The sequence below is a fragment of the Accipiter gentilis genome, chromosome 9 (assembly GCF_929443795.1).
Source record: "Accipiter gentilis chromosome 9, bAccGen1.1, whole genome shotgun sequence".
NCBI classification, from domain to species: domain Eukaryota; kingdom Metazoa; phylum Chordata; class Aves; order Accipitriformes; family Accipitridae; genus Astur; species Astur gentilis.
In genome coordinates, this window is record NC_064888.1 from 29,711,332 (window position 1) to 29,728,279 (window position 16,948).

Sequence of the window (16,948 nt, forward strand, 5' to 3'; positions counted from 1 at the left end):
CACCAGGACATGGGCGGCTCTGAAGAGGTAGCTGAAGGGGTAGTAGAGGAGGTTGATGAAGGAGGCTGCATAGAGATCAGCATAGCGCATCACCTGGCTGGCAAACAGGGTCTGCCGAGAGCCGCTGCGGAAGAGGCTCCCCATCATCCCGTAGCACATGTCCATGTCGTGGGTCACTTTCTACAAGCAAAGGGCAGGTTAGATCCTGGGCCGGGCAGGCAGCAGTGCAGAGCCACGACAACACTGAAGTGGAGTGCACTGAGGGCTGGGGGTTACATGAGATCTGCGAAGATCTCCAGCAAGGCTTTCTGTGCTCGTATCCCACGGCATCAGAGCACAGCTGAGTCCCAGCTAACAGAGGGGAAGGTGGCAGCGGGCTCAGGGCCAGCACCTGCCCCAGGATGGCACCCCGGGGCTGGCTGAATCAGAGGCTACAGCCCTGCCAAGCTTGTGTGTGCCAGCACCCCATTCTGCAGCAGTGAGCACCATCAGTCAGTGCTGCTGTGTGCGTGAGGAAGGAGACCCTATTCCAGACCAGGCTGCCTTTCAGGAGTGCCAGTGACACCAGTGAGCTGAGAAGCTCCTCTGTTTGCATCCACAAAGACAGAACGGCTTTGCCAAGCCTGCTGTGCCCACCCAAAGGAAGAGCAAAGCATTTCAGGGCTGATTAGTGGGGTTGGGTTGTCAAGCCCTTTGGGATCCAAAAGGATGAAAAGGGATTTTTACGATTGGTACCTTAATGCGTCTCTGGATGGAGCTGATGTCAGGGCGTTCATTGCTGCTACTGTCCAGATGCCTAGTTACAGGCGAGAAGGTAAATACATGGTGTGAAAAGCCTTTCAGAACCAGATGCTGTGGGATGGGGTCTCAGGGGAGGGAGGCTGGTCTGGAGGGGATGGTTGGTCTCGTGGGCAGAGCCCAGGGCCAAGTTAAAGGTCTGGCAGCAGTGCCGCTAACCCAACCCCAAGGTTTCATCAGAGCCGCTCATTAACTATCACCAGGCTGGGAGAGGCAGCCCAAAAGTTGTCAGTTTGAACACTCACTTGTATAGCTCAGCCAAGAAAATGTCCAGACTCTGCAGCTCTTCAAAAAGGGCTAGAAAATCCAGAAAAGAAAGGGGAAAAAGGTAAGTTTAAACTGTTGAAATGAAAAGGTCTGAAAGCAAACCCACCATCCTGCCCGCTCCCCTTGCATGATGGTTGAAGGGCACTGCACCAAGCAGCATGGCATCTCATGGCCACTGTGCAGGGAGGGGGTTCAATCATGCTCTGTGCCACTGGCAGAGCTTTGGGCTTGGTTTCTGGTTGTCCCTTTTGTTTTTGAGGCGGAACCTTCACAGCTCTCACCAAAACCTTCCAACCAGCCATGGGGCAACTTGCATAAACCCCAGACCTATTTACACACCAAAGGGCAAACCTGGGAGAAAGGCAGTAGCACTGGAGGATGGGAAACACACAGCACTTTGGCAGCGGAGCAGCAGAGGGAGCGGGAGGAAGGAGGAGGAAGCGGCTGGTGAGCAGGGACTCCCTGCAGATGGGAGAGCAGTCATGGCTCAGGCATTACAGGGAGAATAACCCAGGTGTCTTGTCAGATACTTTTTACCAGAGAAGCCACGGCTCCATATGGGCAGAGGGAGAGGAGTTTTTGGAGCAGAGTTACGGAAGAGGAACAACTCAACCCCACCCAGCTGCAGCTTCTTCCCTGGCCAAGTCAGCGCTTGGCTGATTATGCACAAGCGGCCTGGGAAAGAGCACAGGGAAGGCCTGGGACCCTGAGGCCAGCCCACGGAGAGCTGCCCCAGCTCTTGCCACCAACACCCAGACCCAGGGAAAAAGGACCGAAGGGAAAAGTGGCAAGCCAGGGTGAGCTCTCCCCTGCACCCCTATGCCCTGGCAATCACAGGGGTGCCGCACCAGGCAAGCAAGAGCAAAGCCTGGCCTGGGGTTTGCCCGGCTGCTGACCGCTTTTGTCTGTCCAGACGTGCAGCTCCTGCGCCAGCTCTGGGATCACCAGGAAGGTCCTCCAGCCCTGGCGCTTCTTGGATTTGAGTATGTCTCCAAAGATATGGTCTCCGATGTACAAGATATCCTTCCCTTTGGCACCCAGCAGGTCACAGACTGTGTCCGAAGAGCCTGAGAGAAGAATGGTATGGCTCAGAACGGGGAGCCAAAAGGAAACGTGTGGCTCATTTCAGAGGGCCAGGGTTAGGGACAGAGCAGGTGCATTTTCCTCCCAGAAACCTCCACTGCTAAACGTAGCACCCTTGCTTGGCCATGGCACAGGGCACTGCCTGCCCACATGGGAGTCTACCCAGGGGCAGCTTTGCCCACGCACACATGAATGGCAGCAGTGGAGGGGCCATGCTGCATCCCACCCCATGTGAGAGTAATGGAGCCTTGGGCATCACAGCCAGCCCTGTATATCCACCTGCTGCCGTTCCCTGGCTCAGGGGACCTTCCATGGGTGGTCGCACTGGTGACAGCACAGTAAGTACAGCTGGGAACGTTGCATTGGGCCAGCTGCAGCTCCCCCTCCACCACAAGCCCTGCTGTGGCATTTCCCAGACCCTCCCTGGCATGGAAGAAAAGGGTGTTTGAGGAGGAACAGGTCCATTTCTTCCCTGTATTGGGCAGTAACGATGACAGAGAGTTTCTGGTGCAGTGTGCAGAGGGCACAGTACAATGTGCTTTGGGAAACACAACCTTGCCTAGCGCCTGGCACAAGACATCTCACAGCCGGAGTGGCTGAAGGCCATGAGGGCATGTCAGAGCCACTTCACAGGACAAGAAGGGTGCTTGCCTCACCTCCTGAGTACACAATGCCATGCTGCAGCGGGCCAGTGTAGGTACCAATCTTCAACTTCCCAGTCACCTGAGGAAGGAGACGTTGCGTTAGTACAGAACAGCTGATGGTCTGGCTCTTTTCTGTCCTACTGATACATTGCTCATTGTCCCTCTCATTCCCAGGCATCCTAGAGGTGGCTTTGCACATTCTTTTCCTGTTTCTACCTGCAGTATGTTAGGGAAGCCAGCAAAGCCTCAAGCTCTGCTGTGCCCCAGGTGATGGGGTTCCTCAGGAATCACTAAGAGTTGAAGCCAGCCCACCATCTCTAGGGCAGGTCCTATCTAAACACCGTGTTGCCCGTTGCCACTAGGAGACACCACACAGGAGGTGCACGAGCCCTTCCATCTGTAGAGGTACCCTCCATATGCCGCTCACCGTGTCCACCTGCCGCAACACAGTGCCTTCGCCAAAGAAGAGGGGTTTTCGCGCATCCACCAGGATCAGGTCAAAGTAGGACTGCCATGGTCGATGGGCACTCCCAGGCTGCAAAGGCAAAAACAAACCCCAGAATCAGGCACAACACAATCAACCAGAGGGAGTTAAACTGGAGTGTCATTGTCCATAGCCATAACCTTGTGACATTGCTGGTCCACCAAAAACCCCTAGCTCATACCTCTTATGGTAGGATGCTGTGTTGCCAGCACCCTCTCGTAAAAGCACTCCCCTTTTGTGGCAAGCCCATCCCAACCCAGCCTAGCAGTGAGGACTGAGGTGTGGGACAGGAGAACTGCACTGAATATCCATGTCACAGCACAGCTGATGTGTAAAGAGATGCTGTAAATGACATCGCTGCCACTGTTTCTGAAGAGGACATCCTGCGTAGATCCAGATGCATGCAACTTCACGGCTTCAGCCACGCTGGTACATTGGCCAAGAGCGGCAAAATGCCTGGACTCTATTCTACAGAGCACAGCTTTGAATCACAGCCCTGCCCAAAGGACATTGGGCATTCATGAGCCCTTTCTGCTCCATGCTTCCACTCTTTCTGAGATCAAGACCACAGCAAGGAGTTTTTTGAGCTATCAGTTGCAGTGATTCTCCATGTTCTGAATATTTCTCCCTTGGCCACCTTTTACCTTTAGAGCACAGTGTGAAAACACATCTTTTGAGTGTGAGATAGCCTCCCACTGGGAGATTGAGAAAACAGTATGAATTCACCTCATAAGCCTCTCTCCAAAAGTTGCAGGCCTGAGTTTTGATCTCAGAAAACCAGAAAAAGCATGACTAAAACTTTCGGAGTTACCATAGTCAAGACACAGTCAGCCATAAATGTTTCTGCTGTTTTATAAAACTCTTTCCTTTCCATCAAGGTTTTTTTTAACATCATCTAAAACATTGTACAAGATTTCTAAGAAACCTGGCTGCAGAATGCCACAGTTAAAATATGTTATCACTAAAATAATGTTATCATTAACACAGATTATTGTTTGAGACCAGATGATGCCTCTTTTCTCTTTGTTATATTGTATTTGCTTTGATCCCATTCAAATAGGACACAAAACAGCAAGTGTATTTTAACCAGATTAAAGCAACTAATCCCATGCAGCCAATGAAGCAGGATTAAAATGCTTTCCAGCTACACAGATAATTAGGCACATCAGTTTCTATTGGAACTGCAGTCTAGAAATCACATACCTTTGGTCCATGTGGAAAGTCAAACAAGTAAGTCATGATTTTCTGAAAGACATAAAGAAAGTATTCAAAGATGCGTTTTTAAACACACATTTGTGTAGTTTATAAAAGCATACTTTTCTGCTTTTATCTTTTCAGGTTACAGAACTTTATTTTCAGGATTTACATGAAAGTCAGCATAAGATTTGGAGACAAGATGAATGGATGGAATTTAAAGTGACAGGAATTAAACTAGTAATTTTTATAATCAAAGAACACATTTGCCTCAGAAATCTGCACACTGCTTCAGCTGTATCTTGCAATGGCATATAAAACTTTGGATTAGCAGTGTTGCAACATCCTACATTTACCTGGAGTTGATGTCACTGAGTTTATTCCTACAGCACAGCAGACAGCCGGTTTTGGCTCTTAGACCTCTCCAGGGCCATGGCTTTGGTGATCTGTCTGTACTCAGACCATCTCACTTAAAAGGAAAGTTCTGCATTTTAAAGGATGCTGAAACCTAAAATGAGTATCACTTTCAGCCTTTTAATTGCTGAGAAACTGAATGAGGCACGGAGGGACTTAAGCCAGGCCCATACTGGGTCAGTAGCAGAACCAGGACTACAAAAGATGACTCAAGACCTAATCTGCATTCACCATTAAACCATCCTACACCTAGCTTACAAAACACCCAATTCTCCACCAGAAGATGTCTTACCAAACCCCATACAAATGAATGGCTGGCTTTTGCTTATTCCATTATATACCAACACAACAATTCAAACAGCACTTACGTCTGTGTATTTATAGTCGCTGTTTGTGACGAGAAACACCTTCCCAACTTCATTCATGCGGCTGAGCAGCAGTGGCAGCTTCCCCTGAAAGCCAAGGAACATACAAGTCACACACAAAAGTTACAGAGATTTATCATGGGCAAAACACTCTCAACTATGACCCCACCAGACAAAACAAAGCAAATCAAACCATCAAGCAAACTCATGTGTTTTTCACTGGCCAGAGCCAGGAAAGCTGCTGGTTCATCGACACAACACCCCTCCAGAGCACAGCCCAGGGGAGGAATGTGAGGGGCAAGGGCTCAGCAGGGCTACGGTTCCTTTGCCACAGTGCCAAGCACCCTGTGCTGCTTTCACTGATCTGCTCCATGGCAGGCACCCTGGAGCAGCTCCTCTAGCTCCAAGTCCATTCCTGAAATGGGCTCAGAGGCAGGTGAAATCTGAGCTCACATGAGCCACAAGTTAGAGTGCATTACAATTCCAACCTCAAATTAGGGAGAATTTATTCCTGGGGCTATTTTTATTGAATCATAAATCTCAGTCCATTACCAGAGTAGCTGATTACCTCACAGAACCGTTTCCTAAGAACTTTGCAGGCATGTAACTAGAAACAAGGTTAACTGCCTTAAAGTGATACTATACCACAGAGCTCATCTAAACTGAAGAATAATTATACTGTAAGTGGTCCAGAGGGGCCTTCAACAGTGCAGAGGGCAGAAGTAAGGGAACTACTGCAGCTTGCTCAATTAGATGTGCTCAGCACACATTTTGGGGCTATCAAGAGACTGGACATTAGTGAGTCTTTCAGGATCTTTCCCTCAGTCCCTCACAGTTAAACGCATGTAACATTTTTGTTGGATGGCTAAGAAATACTTCTGTCTAAAAAGATGCTCATCTGTTGCTTTTTAAAAAGAGGACTGCTTGGGCAGAGAAAACATGGGCAGGAAACACAGTTGCTCTCACCACCAAAAGAAACAACACGAGCCTTGCCAGCATATTCACCTGTGTCCCGTGATAACATTTCCTCTGGCTTTTACATTTTACCTAAAAAACGTGCACGTGAATACGAAATCACATGGATCACTGGCTCAGAATAAAGGCTGTGTCCGAACTTTCCACTTTGTCTTTGGTTATTACAATAGAAATCACAGCGTTATCTGTTTTGTGATTTAGTAAAGCTAATCAGCATGTTTATTTCTTGCCTGCTTACTCAGTACAGAATGTCACATAGCACAAGTAAAGTAACTTCACACTTACATCCTTCACCACATACTTTTCCAGATTCTCAAGGGTCTTTTCCTTGAGTGATCCCTGAAATAGAAACAACAGAACCCAGTGAGGTAATGGAAACTTATGATGTAAGAGACATCAAAGTAATGCCAACTTTCACACTTTAAAATGCTGTGAAAGTACAAACCAGGGCGAATCTGAACCAGTGACTCTAGAGATGAGAGGCTTTGAGTAGCAGGGACCATCACAAACTCTGTGATCCATCGATTCCCTCACCATGGTAAATAATCCACTTCAACAGCATTTTAACCCTTTCAGAAGGGAATACAATAGAAACAAAAAAAAAATAGATTTGCCATACCAAACAAGACAGTCAACGACCTGTCTCCAACACTGACCATAATGCTTTACTCAAAGGCCAACTCCAACATGTATCACACAACACTGCATAAGGAAAGAAAAATAGATTCCTGACTTCTGCATGGCTAAAAGAACCACCACAAGTACAACCGTGAGCAGAATTTTCCTGTGATGGTTCTCCATCCCACCCCAACAGAACTCTTGAATGAGGAAGGATAAGAAAATCAGGTCTTTAACCAGTTGTTAATGCTCACAAAATTATATTCTAAGTTTGTGAACAAGTGTGTGAAAAAGATGGACTGCCTCTCCTCTCTAGAGAAGAGTTTACGTATTTCTCTGTTTATTGCAGGTACTTTTCAGACAACATAAGATAATACCAATGTAAACCATTTACAGTAAAATGCTGTTTTATTAATTAGGACAATGTACAAGTTGTGGACTGTAAGTGCAAATACCCTCATGGCATCATGTTCTAAAACCTGTGAATTACAGTACAAAAATGGAATCTGGGCACAATAAAAAGGAATAAATAGGAAGACAAGACAGATACATTCCAGTACTAGGAGGGCAGTCAAGATCTTGGCTTACTCACATACAACTGCAATTTATTATTTGCTCACTAGGCGGCAAAGCTCTTGCCCAAAAGGTGGAATTACACATCTTAACTCATGAGTTAAAAACCAGTCCCTCTAACTCAGTTACAACTACAGACGACCCAAGGAGTTTTTGCAATCACCTTGTAATGAACCCAGTCAACAGCATCTCTGACATCCTGGAACATACTCCTGAAGGACATGAAAAGGTCTCCATCTTTAAACCCTGTTTCACAGCTGTGAGGAGAAAGAAGAGAGATTGTAGCGGCCAATCACAGCAGGTATGAAACACGTCAAGGAGAGCAACAGCTCAAAATGTTGTTTGGAGCCTGTGTTTTCATCTTACCATAATGGTTTCTTATTTACTACTTTACCGGGGCTCAGACTTGAAAAAAGGCTTCAACCAGAGTTTAACAGGATCTGCGTGTTACCCAAGAACGTTTGTTTAAATTTTAGGATTTGAGTTCCTAACTGCGGGCCTGTACCCCCATAGCACTAATACAGCTTTCTGTGACTGCAACTCTTATTTCTCCCCCACAGTATTACAAGGAGGAAAAAAGACTGGACTGTGCAGTTTCCAGCATTTTGCAGATTAACGGCACTGAGAAAGTAAGCGGAGTGCTGTTCTTTCTCCCTCTTTCCAACACTAAAAAAGGGGGTGCCATGGAAATCAACTAAATGTAATACTCGCTGCTGAGAGGAGGAACTACTTCTGTGTTGAACAGTTAGAGTTAACATCACAAATTCCCTCTGCAAGATACTGTGGAGATATCTTTGAGACACCCATGAGAGTTTGCATCAGAAGAAATCAAGGAGGATTAAACAGAGCTGTGTTTATTATGACAGCAACCATCACACCTGTCCTGAGAAAGGACACTTCACCTGATGGATTGTTGGCATAAACAGTTCCTCTGCTCCCAGGTAAAATCCCATTAAACCTTTGCCTTCCACTCATATAATATGCAGAGATGACCCATCACATGAGTCAGCAGCACAGCAACATTCACATTTGCCGGTTCAAACTGCAGCTTGCTTTTATGCTTATACCTATTTGAAAGCTAGGTAAATACTCATGCTGCACAAACAGCCTTTCACACCACACTGTGCCTGAGCATTTTACCTTTAAGTGAACAAAGTCCTCAATTATGACATGAGGGACTTGTGATAACTGTCTGAGGAAATTTAGCCTTTCAGTTACCAGTTCAAACATGGCTCCAATGGACACAGGTTCAAAATGAGCTGTCTGGTGCCTGTAATCAGCCTGTAACGACTGTTTGGTCTTAGAAGCTGTCCCAAATACCAGTATCAGTCAGTATGGTGATACTGATATACCCTGTGAAGAAAACCCTCATAACCAGTCTCTGCTGTAATACACACAGATCATCTCGTCACCACTAAATTCTCTTAATGTTGAAAGAATAAGAGGCCTGAACTTTTCCCCACCAAAACCACCTGAGGGGCCTCCACTGATATTAAGAACAGCTCCATTGGTGCTGTAATGCTCTTTGCAGTAGCAATCTTACTGTACCATCAGCACCTCGAACCGGAGGGAAAACGTACCTAGTGTACCGGTCACAGTTAGTAAAGAAATCCACTAGGCAAGCCAATAGGTAGGTCTCTGCAAAGAAACAAAGCAAGATTTTAACACAAGGATAACATCATACGGCCAGCTAACTTTAGGCCCTGTGCCCAAAAGAAGAAAGTTCATGTAAAAAAGCAAAACCAAGTAAGTAGAGTATGACATTAGCAAAGCTTTACTGTCTTCAAAGGCACAGAAACAGGCCTGTGTTGGCTCACATTAGACTCACCTGGTAGATTGAATAACGTGTTCAGAATGTAAAACCTATCTGTGTCATCCCTCTGGATAAATTTATTTGGATATTGATCCCGTGTTTCAGGCCTGAGAATAGATAAAGTGGAGAAAAATGAAACCACAAAAAAATAATGAAGATAAAATGTGCTGACTTGCAAAATATAGTTGTAGCAGGGTCCATTAACTAGAGTCTGTTGCGCTTTAATCAACACCCAGCTTTCCCATGTGCACTAGCGTCGCAAGGGCAAAACTGCATCCACTGGCGTTCCCTTCACTGCGCTGGCTCCAGCACAGCCAAGCACAAAGCCGAGTCAGCAAACTGAGCAGAGCCCACACAGGGAAACAGGGTGGTCAAGAGTCCACAACTCGACCTTAAGCCCCATGCTGCTGGCTATAAGGATGCCTTAAATCATCTGCGCTTTCATTGTTTGCTTATCTTAAACTTTCCCCCACTTTCCATGTGTTGCTTTACTCTCCCCCGAGCAGCTTTCAGGAGGGGAGAGCACGGCTGTGCTGCGGGGGGTTTGCCTGGGGCCCTCTGCAATTAATCAGCAGGGTGGCAATGACAAAAGTAATTTAATTATTCTGGTTTCCTTCATTTCTGAAGCTTCTGAAGATCCCCTCTGCCTCAAAGAGAAACTTGAATGCATATATAAGGGCTTTTCCTAAATTTTCGCTTCCTCATGCAAGGACTTACAGACCTGCGATAACAAGGCTTGTCACCTTGGGGGCCCTGAGCTGACCTGCGCTTGCCTTCCATCCGTCCACCCTCACAGCAGGGATACCAGGGGATTTGCTGGGACACGTCAGGCACATAACGCTGCGGTCCCCTCTGCTTCCTAAAGCACCTTCTCTGGGCCAAGAGAAGCGCAAGCAGCCAGGGAAGCCTGCAGGAAACGGCACGCAATGCCTCCCTTCTGACACCCTCAAAGGTCAGAAACGCAAAGGGGTAGAGAAAGCTTGTTTCTTCCCCAAGCCAGCTCAGACCCTTGAACTTTCTTAGCAATGGCTGTGGAGTTAAGTGTCTCAAGGGCACAGGCCCTCTCTGCTCCCAGCAGCCCTCAAACAATGGCTTTGTCTTAACTGACAAGCTGCTGATGTTAAACTGTGCCAGGACAGGTGAACAGCCCCTGGATTATCCCATCAACCCCTCCCCACAGCACACTTTCTTCTATTCCTAGCACACTACCGATGTGCCTGTGCGGGCATGGACCTTTCCTCTATAAACACCACGGGCTGTTGCTGTGTCTGGGACCCTCAATGCATCCCCAGTCAATCCTGGAGCTGTAGGAACACCAATACAGCATCTGCTGTTAGCGGAGCCCCCGCGAATCCTTATACAATGAGTGCCCTGAGGATCAGCGACACAAAATTGCATATTAAGTAAAAAAGAACAGCCGAGAGTCAACACTCACCCTCTGAGGAAATTAAAGCCATGTGCACACACTAGGAGGTTCCCATAGGCATCAACTTTCAACAGGTTTCCATAGTGGGTATCAAACACCAGGCCTCTGTTAAGAAAGTGATTTAAGATGTGAAGAAGCAACTGTATTAAGCAGTGAATATTTTAATAGCAGTTCTTTCCAAATCAGCTCTAGAACAGCTTGCTCACTTGGCATGGGGCATCAGAACAGCGTTGCTGTTATTATGCAGATGGGGTCCCTACTGTCCCTTCTACCTGGCTGCAGGTGAGCAACAAGAGCCCTGCATTGCCAGGTGAAAGGTACAGCTGATCTGCTCTCCATAGACTTGAAAATGGAACCGTTTAACCCAGCAGAGGCTTAGCTATGCACGTACCAGCGAAGACGTGGGCCTCTTCCCCAGGGTCACAAATCTGACACCTGTGTTTGTGGTCCCCTGACAGCCCTGCTGGGCTGCGAGGAAGAGCGAGGTGTGATAAAGGAATTTCTCCCCTCTTTTTCATCGCTCTGTCATAGACAGAGCCAGATGGGGCATGTAACTATTGCACAAAATGCTTTGGACGTTCCCGGTTCCAACTCCGGCAAAACTCTGTCTCACTTATCTAGTAGCTTGCATCTGGAGAACGCAGCCTTCCCACAGAGACATCCCGTCTGTCCCCTCCCTGGGATGAAGGCAGTGGATTTAATGGAGTCTTCATCACAGGTTTGTGAAGGGCTACTCTCTTGTTACGGGCATGGACGTGCCCAGCAACAGTCTCAGTGTAAAACATGCTGAGAGGAGGGAAGGAAGGAGGCTGCCAGACTGAAAACTGGAACAACAAGCCAACAGACCCTCTGGTCCAGCCTTTTGTAAAGAAGCTCCAAAGGAGTCAAAAAAGCAAAATCCAGCAAAGGCACAAGTGGAAACAACTTAAAGGTGCAGAGTTAAATCAAAAGCCTTGTTTAAAACAAGCAATGTCCTTTTTACCTCTGCTATCAAAAGACAAAACGTAAGAATTCAGTAACTTTGCACCATTAACTTTGCTTTCGGCGTTTGATTCATCTGGACGAGTGAACTGGATTGGTCCCACTTTTATTGTTGTTTACTGTCAGCTTAATTTTCAGGATGTCTTATGCACCAGGACACTATTAATTAAAATCATTAAAGAAAAATGTTCTGAGACATTCTAGCAGCCTCGTGGACAGTAACGGCTCTGTCTCTCCTTGATTTTGATTTAACTCTCCATCCAATTGTGTCTCTGCTGTCTTTGCTTTGAAAGGTTATTTTTGGACCATGTTTTTCAGCAGGCCTCTTTTCTTGCACACTCCCTCTTTGCTGGCGTGGATTCATGTGTGCAAAGGCCCTCCACATAGTGGAGCAGTCTGCTCCCTTCCCCATGATCTGTGGTCAACCACAGGCTTCACAGGCACAACTCTGAAAACCTGGCCTCACGTGTTGCCTATGAACTTTACAGAACAAATATTCAAGGCCTCAAGCAGGCTGGGTCGGTATCTGTTAGTCATTTACCTGGTAGGGAATGCAGGATCATACACAAAATTGAGCAGCTCATGAGGGTATCCAATGGAAACTAATCTTTCTACGGTCAGGTCAAATCCAAGAGATTCGTATTCAGGGGATTTATACACTGTACCAAGATGAGATTTCAGTTAGAAAATTTGAAAACAGCTAGGGGGTTAAACAAGAAGGCAGTTAAAAGTAATGTACCCGTTCGCCCTCCTCCCTCCTCCACATCACACGTTCCCTTCGCTCCTGCCCTTCACTGCCTCGGGTCCCCCAGCACGGAGCCACGGTGGAATTAGCTCATGCTCCAGGACTGCAGCTGAGCGGAGCCGCAGTTCAGGTTTCAGCAGCAGAGTGCACCAGATGAAATATCCATCAGTCTATCACAGCTCTCTGCATCAGGAAAAATGCATTTCAAACCACAGCTCCTCTCCCTGCAGTCCTGTTAGGCAGATGCATGAACGCTCCCTGTTCCACCTGCTTGGATCAGGTTTTGGTTTGCCGTGGTTTCGCAAAGCTGATGAAGAAACCAATAAATTTTGGGAGCACATGTATTCATGGTCTGAAAGCCTGAAATTCATCGCTGCTGTGCTACTGTTACTGCTTTGGATACAATCCCGAAGCTTAATATTGTCTCCAGATTTCATCTCAGCGGAATTTATGTTTGCTGCAGACTAAGGTAGCTTGGAGGTAGAGCTGTCAAGTTAACATACGATTTGTTTGTTAATAATACCATATGGTACTGTAAAAATCTGTTAGCTATTACCCTTGTGCATCAAAATGCTACCCTTTTAAGCAAGCTTACTGTTCTCACATTTCAGAGGGGCTGCTCATTTGTGACACACACCTTAACCCAATGCAAAAGAAATGGATTTGTTCAACCAAGTCATTCCTACCATCAGGCCTGTCTTCTGCCTGCAGATGACCTTCCCATTTACTGGAAATGTTACTGCTTAATCAGATCATTAAATTAACATTTGAAAGGAAATCACTGTGTTTCTATGACAGATGGAAATCACTGTGTTTCTCTGAAGGTTTGTTTACATTTGCTGCATGTTGCTGTCTTGAATTGGTCTTCAGATGCAACAAGGTCAAATACAACCCTTGACTGCAGTAAGGGTTACCATGGGTTCAGTGGGCCCAACTGTCTTAAACACCTGAATATTTCAAATTTAGCTGAGTAAAATACAAAAATGTGAAAGTTAAACAGTAAGCTTGTTAGAAGACAGACTGCTTTTCCTGAGGGAGATCTAGCACAACTGTGGGCTTCACAATATATATTAATACACATTGTCTATATTGCCCAGGTAATCACCACCGAATATATACTGTGGAATACAGAAGCTTAATCTGAGAGGAGAAAATAAATATATGAAATACTAAAAAGGCAAGGACTATAGAAGAAATGAGACTGTCAAAAGACTCAGACCATAGTAACGGTGACAGAGGGCTCCCGTACCTCTTAATAATCTAAAAACCACCAGAATCCTAAGAGTTAATTTTCCCCATTAAACTAACACCATTAAAAACGTAATAAGCAAACCTGTAATGTTCTGAAACAGATAACTAAAATCAATAAAAGAGTTATCAAAACCTTCAAGCGTTATTATACCAATGGCAAACATCAACAACATGATATAACATTCAATGCACGTAGTCTTTTCTGTCCTTTAGGAAAGGAAGGGTTGATTGAGCTACGGATAGGAATAAGCAATCAAAAACCACAGCTAATGAAGAAAGCAGTGACTGACAAGGCAATTCTGGGGAGTGAGCTAGAGTTGGAGGGAGCAAAAGGCAGTTAGGTGATGAACAACATTGTGAGAGCGACACCAGAGCATCATCTGGAAAAAGGAATTCCCCTGATGCAGGACAGTAAAGGCACTTCCCAGGGAAAATGGTAATAAATACACCTGCACATACTCTCAGAAGGTGAAAGCGCTGCAAAGCTCCCCATTATGTGAAGCAGTCTCCAGTCCTGCTCCCGCTCTGTCCATGAAGCTGCTGCATTCCTCCTCATTAGCCTCCTGGGAATTCGACCATGTTACCAACTTATCCATAAGTTGGATCACTCCCAAACAAAACACTTCTCCAAGGAAACCCTGCTCTTTCTGAACCCACCAACCATGGTGCCCAGACACAAAAAATCTCAAGGAGCACGCGGGCATCTCCTCTGGACAAGCAGAAGTGGTTCATCAACAGCTTCAGCAGAACCTTTCCAGGGAAACTGTAGGGCTTTCTGTTAAACCCGTGCATCTTGTTTAACACTCCACCAGAGAACAGCTGTGGTGGGACATGTGGCCAGCTGCTTACAAAATGCCCTGACTCAATTTCTCCCTTTCTGTATTTGTCTCTCTGTCTTAGATTTATCACTACAGACCTCCTTTTAACTCTCTGTGCCCAAGGAAACAAGCTGAAGCACCAGTAGGAAAAAGGCTGAAGAACAGGTATCAACCTCAGCCTTCAACATCCCAGGTCTCTGTTGAGGCAGTACTGCAACAGGATTAATCTCAGTGTTTCTTTTGGGGGAGGCAGTTATTCCCCTGACCTCTCAAGCTCTAGATTCTGCTTCCTTGACGTCTCTTTGAATAAAACTAAACTACAAGCTCACTCATGCCTCAGATCCCTAACCTATTTTTCTACCACTCCACAGTATCTGGAAAATGAGAGCCCTCTCCTTGATATGTGAACTAAAGAGAGACATGGGAAACTGGACTCCTGGAAACGGGAAAGGGGCAATAAACATTCTCCAATTACCATCATACTTATTGCTCGAGATAAACTTTCCTTTAATTAGACACACAGTTGGGAACAGACTGAGAGCTCACTGAGCCCACCTTGACAGCACCCTACACCACAGCACATGCTGCATCAATTGGTATGAGCCACAACCCACTGACATTTCTCATAAGCTGTGCGAATGCCTGTTTCAGTAACATGAGCTTCTGGGCAAACAAATGATCCGCCTCCTTCAGATCAAGTATGAACAGGCTAACACTGCTGCCACTATGGCAGCCCATTCAGGGAAGATGCCCCAGTTATATGCATTACTAGATGAAAAAATGTATTTCAATATTGTACTCAGGGCTGGTCGCTCTCTCTCTTATCTTGTTTACTTCAGGCATCCGTGGGGAAAAAGAGTAGAGAGGACAGATCAGTATTTTTTTCTGCAGCTGCATGATGAAAAAATAGTTTTAAACTTTTCTGAAACAACCCCCTCCCTCACACCTGGTTGCTGAGACCACAGCCGGAGATAATTTGTGTGCCATGGCGATGCCATGAATTCAGCTATTTGCCATGCAGTGTCTCCGTGCTCAGCTCTTTCACTCAGCTGAGAAGGGCCCAGTCTTCAAGCACCCCCAGCTCTGTGACAGGTGAAGAGGCAGAGCTGTGAACCCATTTTCAGAGCATCCTTGCCCAACGTGTGTGGGACAACAGTAAAACCAAAGCACATGCTACAACTTATTCTGATTTCTTTTTCTCTTTCTTACTACTTGATGGCCATGTCTCTGCCACCATGCCAAGTCCCCAGAGGACCACACTATTTTAATAGTCCATGTTCCAACACAGGCAAATGCTTCAGCGGCGCAGGGCAATCAGCACCCAGCGCTCATGGATTATGCAACCGGGGTGGAAAGAAAACAACCAAAGGTTTAAAAACAGCAGAAGCCTGTTGACAGCATTTCAGCCTCCCCTTAACACCATCACTTGGCTTAACATTATACTATTGAAAGGTAAAAAGCAGCACCCCGGGAGTGAACATTGCAAGCCTTCAGGTCTGTGATGAGTGCGGGCGTCCCTTACACAGGACGTGCTAGGAGGGAAGCCGATCTGGAATGAGCAGGGGTTGTGCAACAACATATGCAATTCTCATGCATTTGTGTGGTTGTTTTTACCTTTGCTGCCAAGACACATACAGTAACAATTTTATAGCCTTCCTGAAAAGGAAAAAAAGGAAAAAAAAAAAAAAATTCTCTACAGAGGCTCCAGCTTATGCAAAATGCTGCTGCCAGGATTTTAACTCACATGAGGCAGATGCAGATTCAGAGTGTCACTCCAGTCTTGACGGAGTTACACTGGGCTCCCCTGTTAAAGAAAAAAATCAGACTGATTTTAAAACTGCAACAGCTCTGTGCCATGTGGGACGGTATCTGCTGGAGCTCTGTCCTCCGGTAAGCTCAGAAGCTGGCCTGGCAGCTATTCCAAATACACTTACAACTGATTTATAGAGGAGACACAGTTGGTAATCGTGCATCCTGCAGGCAAAATTCTGTCCTCATATCCACAAAGCAGTCTTGGATCATCAGCTCAGTGATAATTAGGAGGAAGAGGCTACAAGCACATTGCCCAAGTGACACAAACCCTTCGAGTTTCTCTCAGATGCAGAGCAACTGGTTCGAGAAAGGGTCTCGTGCTGTTTTTGAGACTTTGCCATTTATTGTCCATTCCTCAGTCGGTGGCAGATTACTCCTTTCAGGGCACTCACTTTCCTTCACACCACAAAACGCCTGCAAGTGTCAGCGCAGGAGACTCAGGAGACCGAGTCAGGAGCTACTCCAGGAATCTGAGAAAAGAATTTTGCCCTACATCTGAAGGCGTACCCAGCAAGAGCCTTGCACACCGGGTCAGTTTGACACAGCACGTCTAAATTCAATTGTATACTTCAACACAATTACGCTTGGGCTTTTATGTGCAAAGCATTGTGGGATAAACTGGTACGAAACCTGCACATAGTGCTGGACCATATTGCAGTGCACTGGTTTGCAAGCACACACAGTAAG

General features: G+C 46.3%; 1 protein-coding gene across 2 annotated transcripts in view; it reads right to left on the reverse strand.

Moving 5' to 3' along the window:
• NT5C2 (5'-nucleotidase, cytosolic II) overlaps nt 1–16,948 on the reverse strand; it is a 63,836-nt gene that overhangs the window by 2,018 nt on the left and 44,870 nt on the right. For both annotated transcript variants that reach the window (XM_049810641.1, XM_049810642.1), the window contains 14 exons: nt 12,177–12,294; nt 10,664–10,759; nt 9,244–9,335; nt 8,996–9,053; nt 7,579–7,672; nt 6,510–6,563; nt 5,253–5,336; nt 4,480–4,521; nt 3,220–3,327; nt 2,805–2,871; nt 1,962–2,132; nt 1,044–1,095; nt 736–796; nt 4–180 (listed from right to left, as the gene is read on the reverse strand). In XM_049810641.1, the coding sequence (XP_049666598.1) occupies nt 4–180; nt 736–796; nt 1,044–1,095; nt 1,962–2,132; nt 2,805–2,871; nt 3,220–3,327; nt 4,480–4,521; nt 5,253–5,336; nt 6,510–6,563; nt 7,579–7,672; nt 8,996–9,053; nt 9,244–9,335; nt 10,664–10,759; nt 12,177–12,294 (1,274 nt within the window). The remainder of the gene's footprint in view (nt 1–3; nt 181–735; nt 797–1,043; nt 1,096–1,961; nt 2,133–2,804; nt 2,872–3,219; nt 3,328–4,479; nt 4,522–5,252; nt 5,337–6,509; nt 6,564–7,578; nt 7,673–8,995; nt 9,054–9,243; nt 9,336–10,663; nt 10,760–12,176; nt 12,295–16,948) is intronic.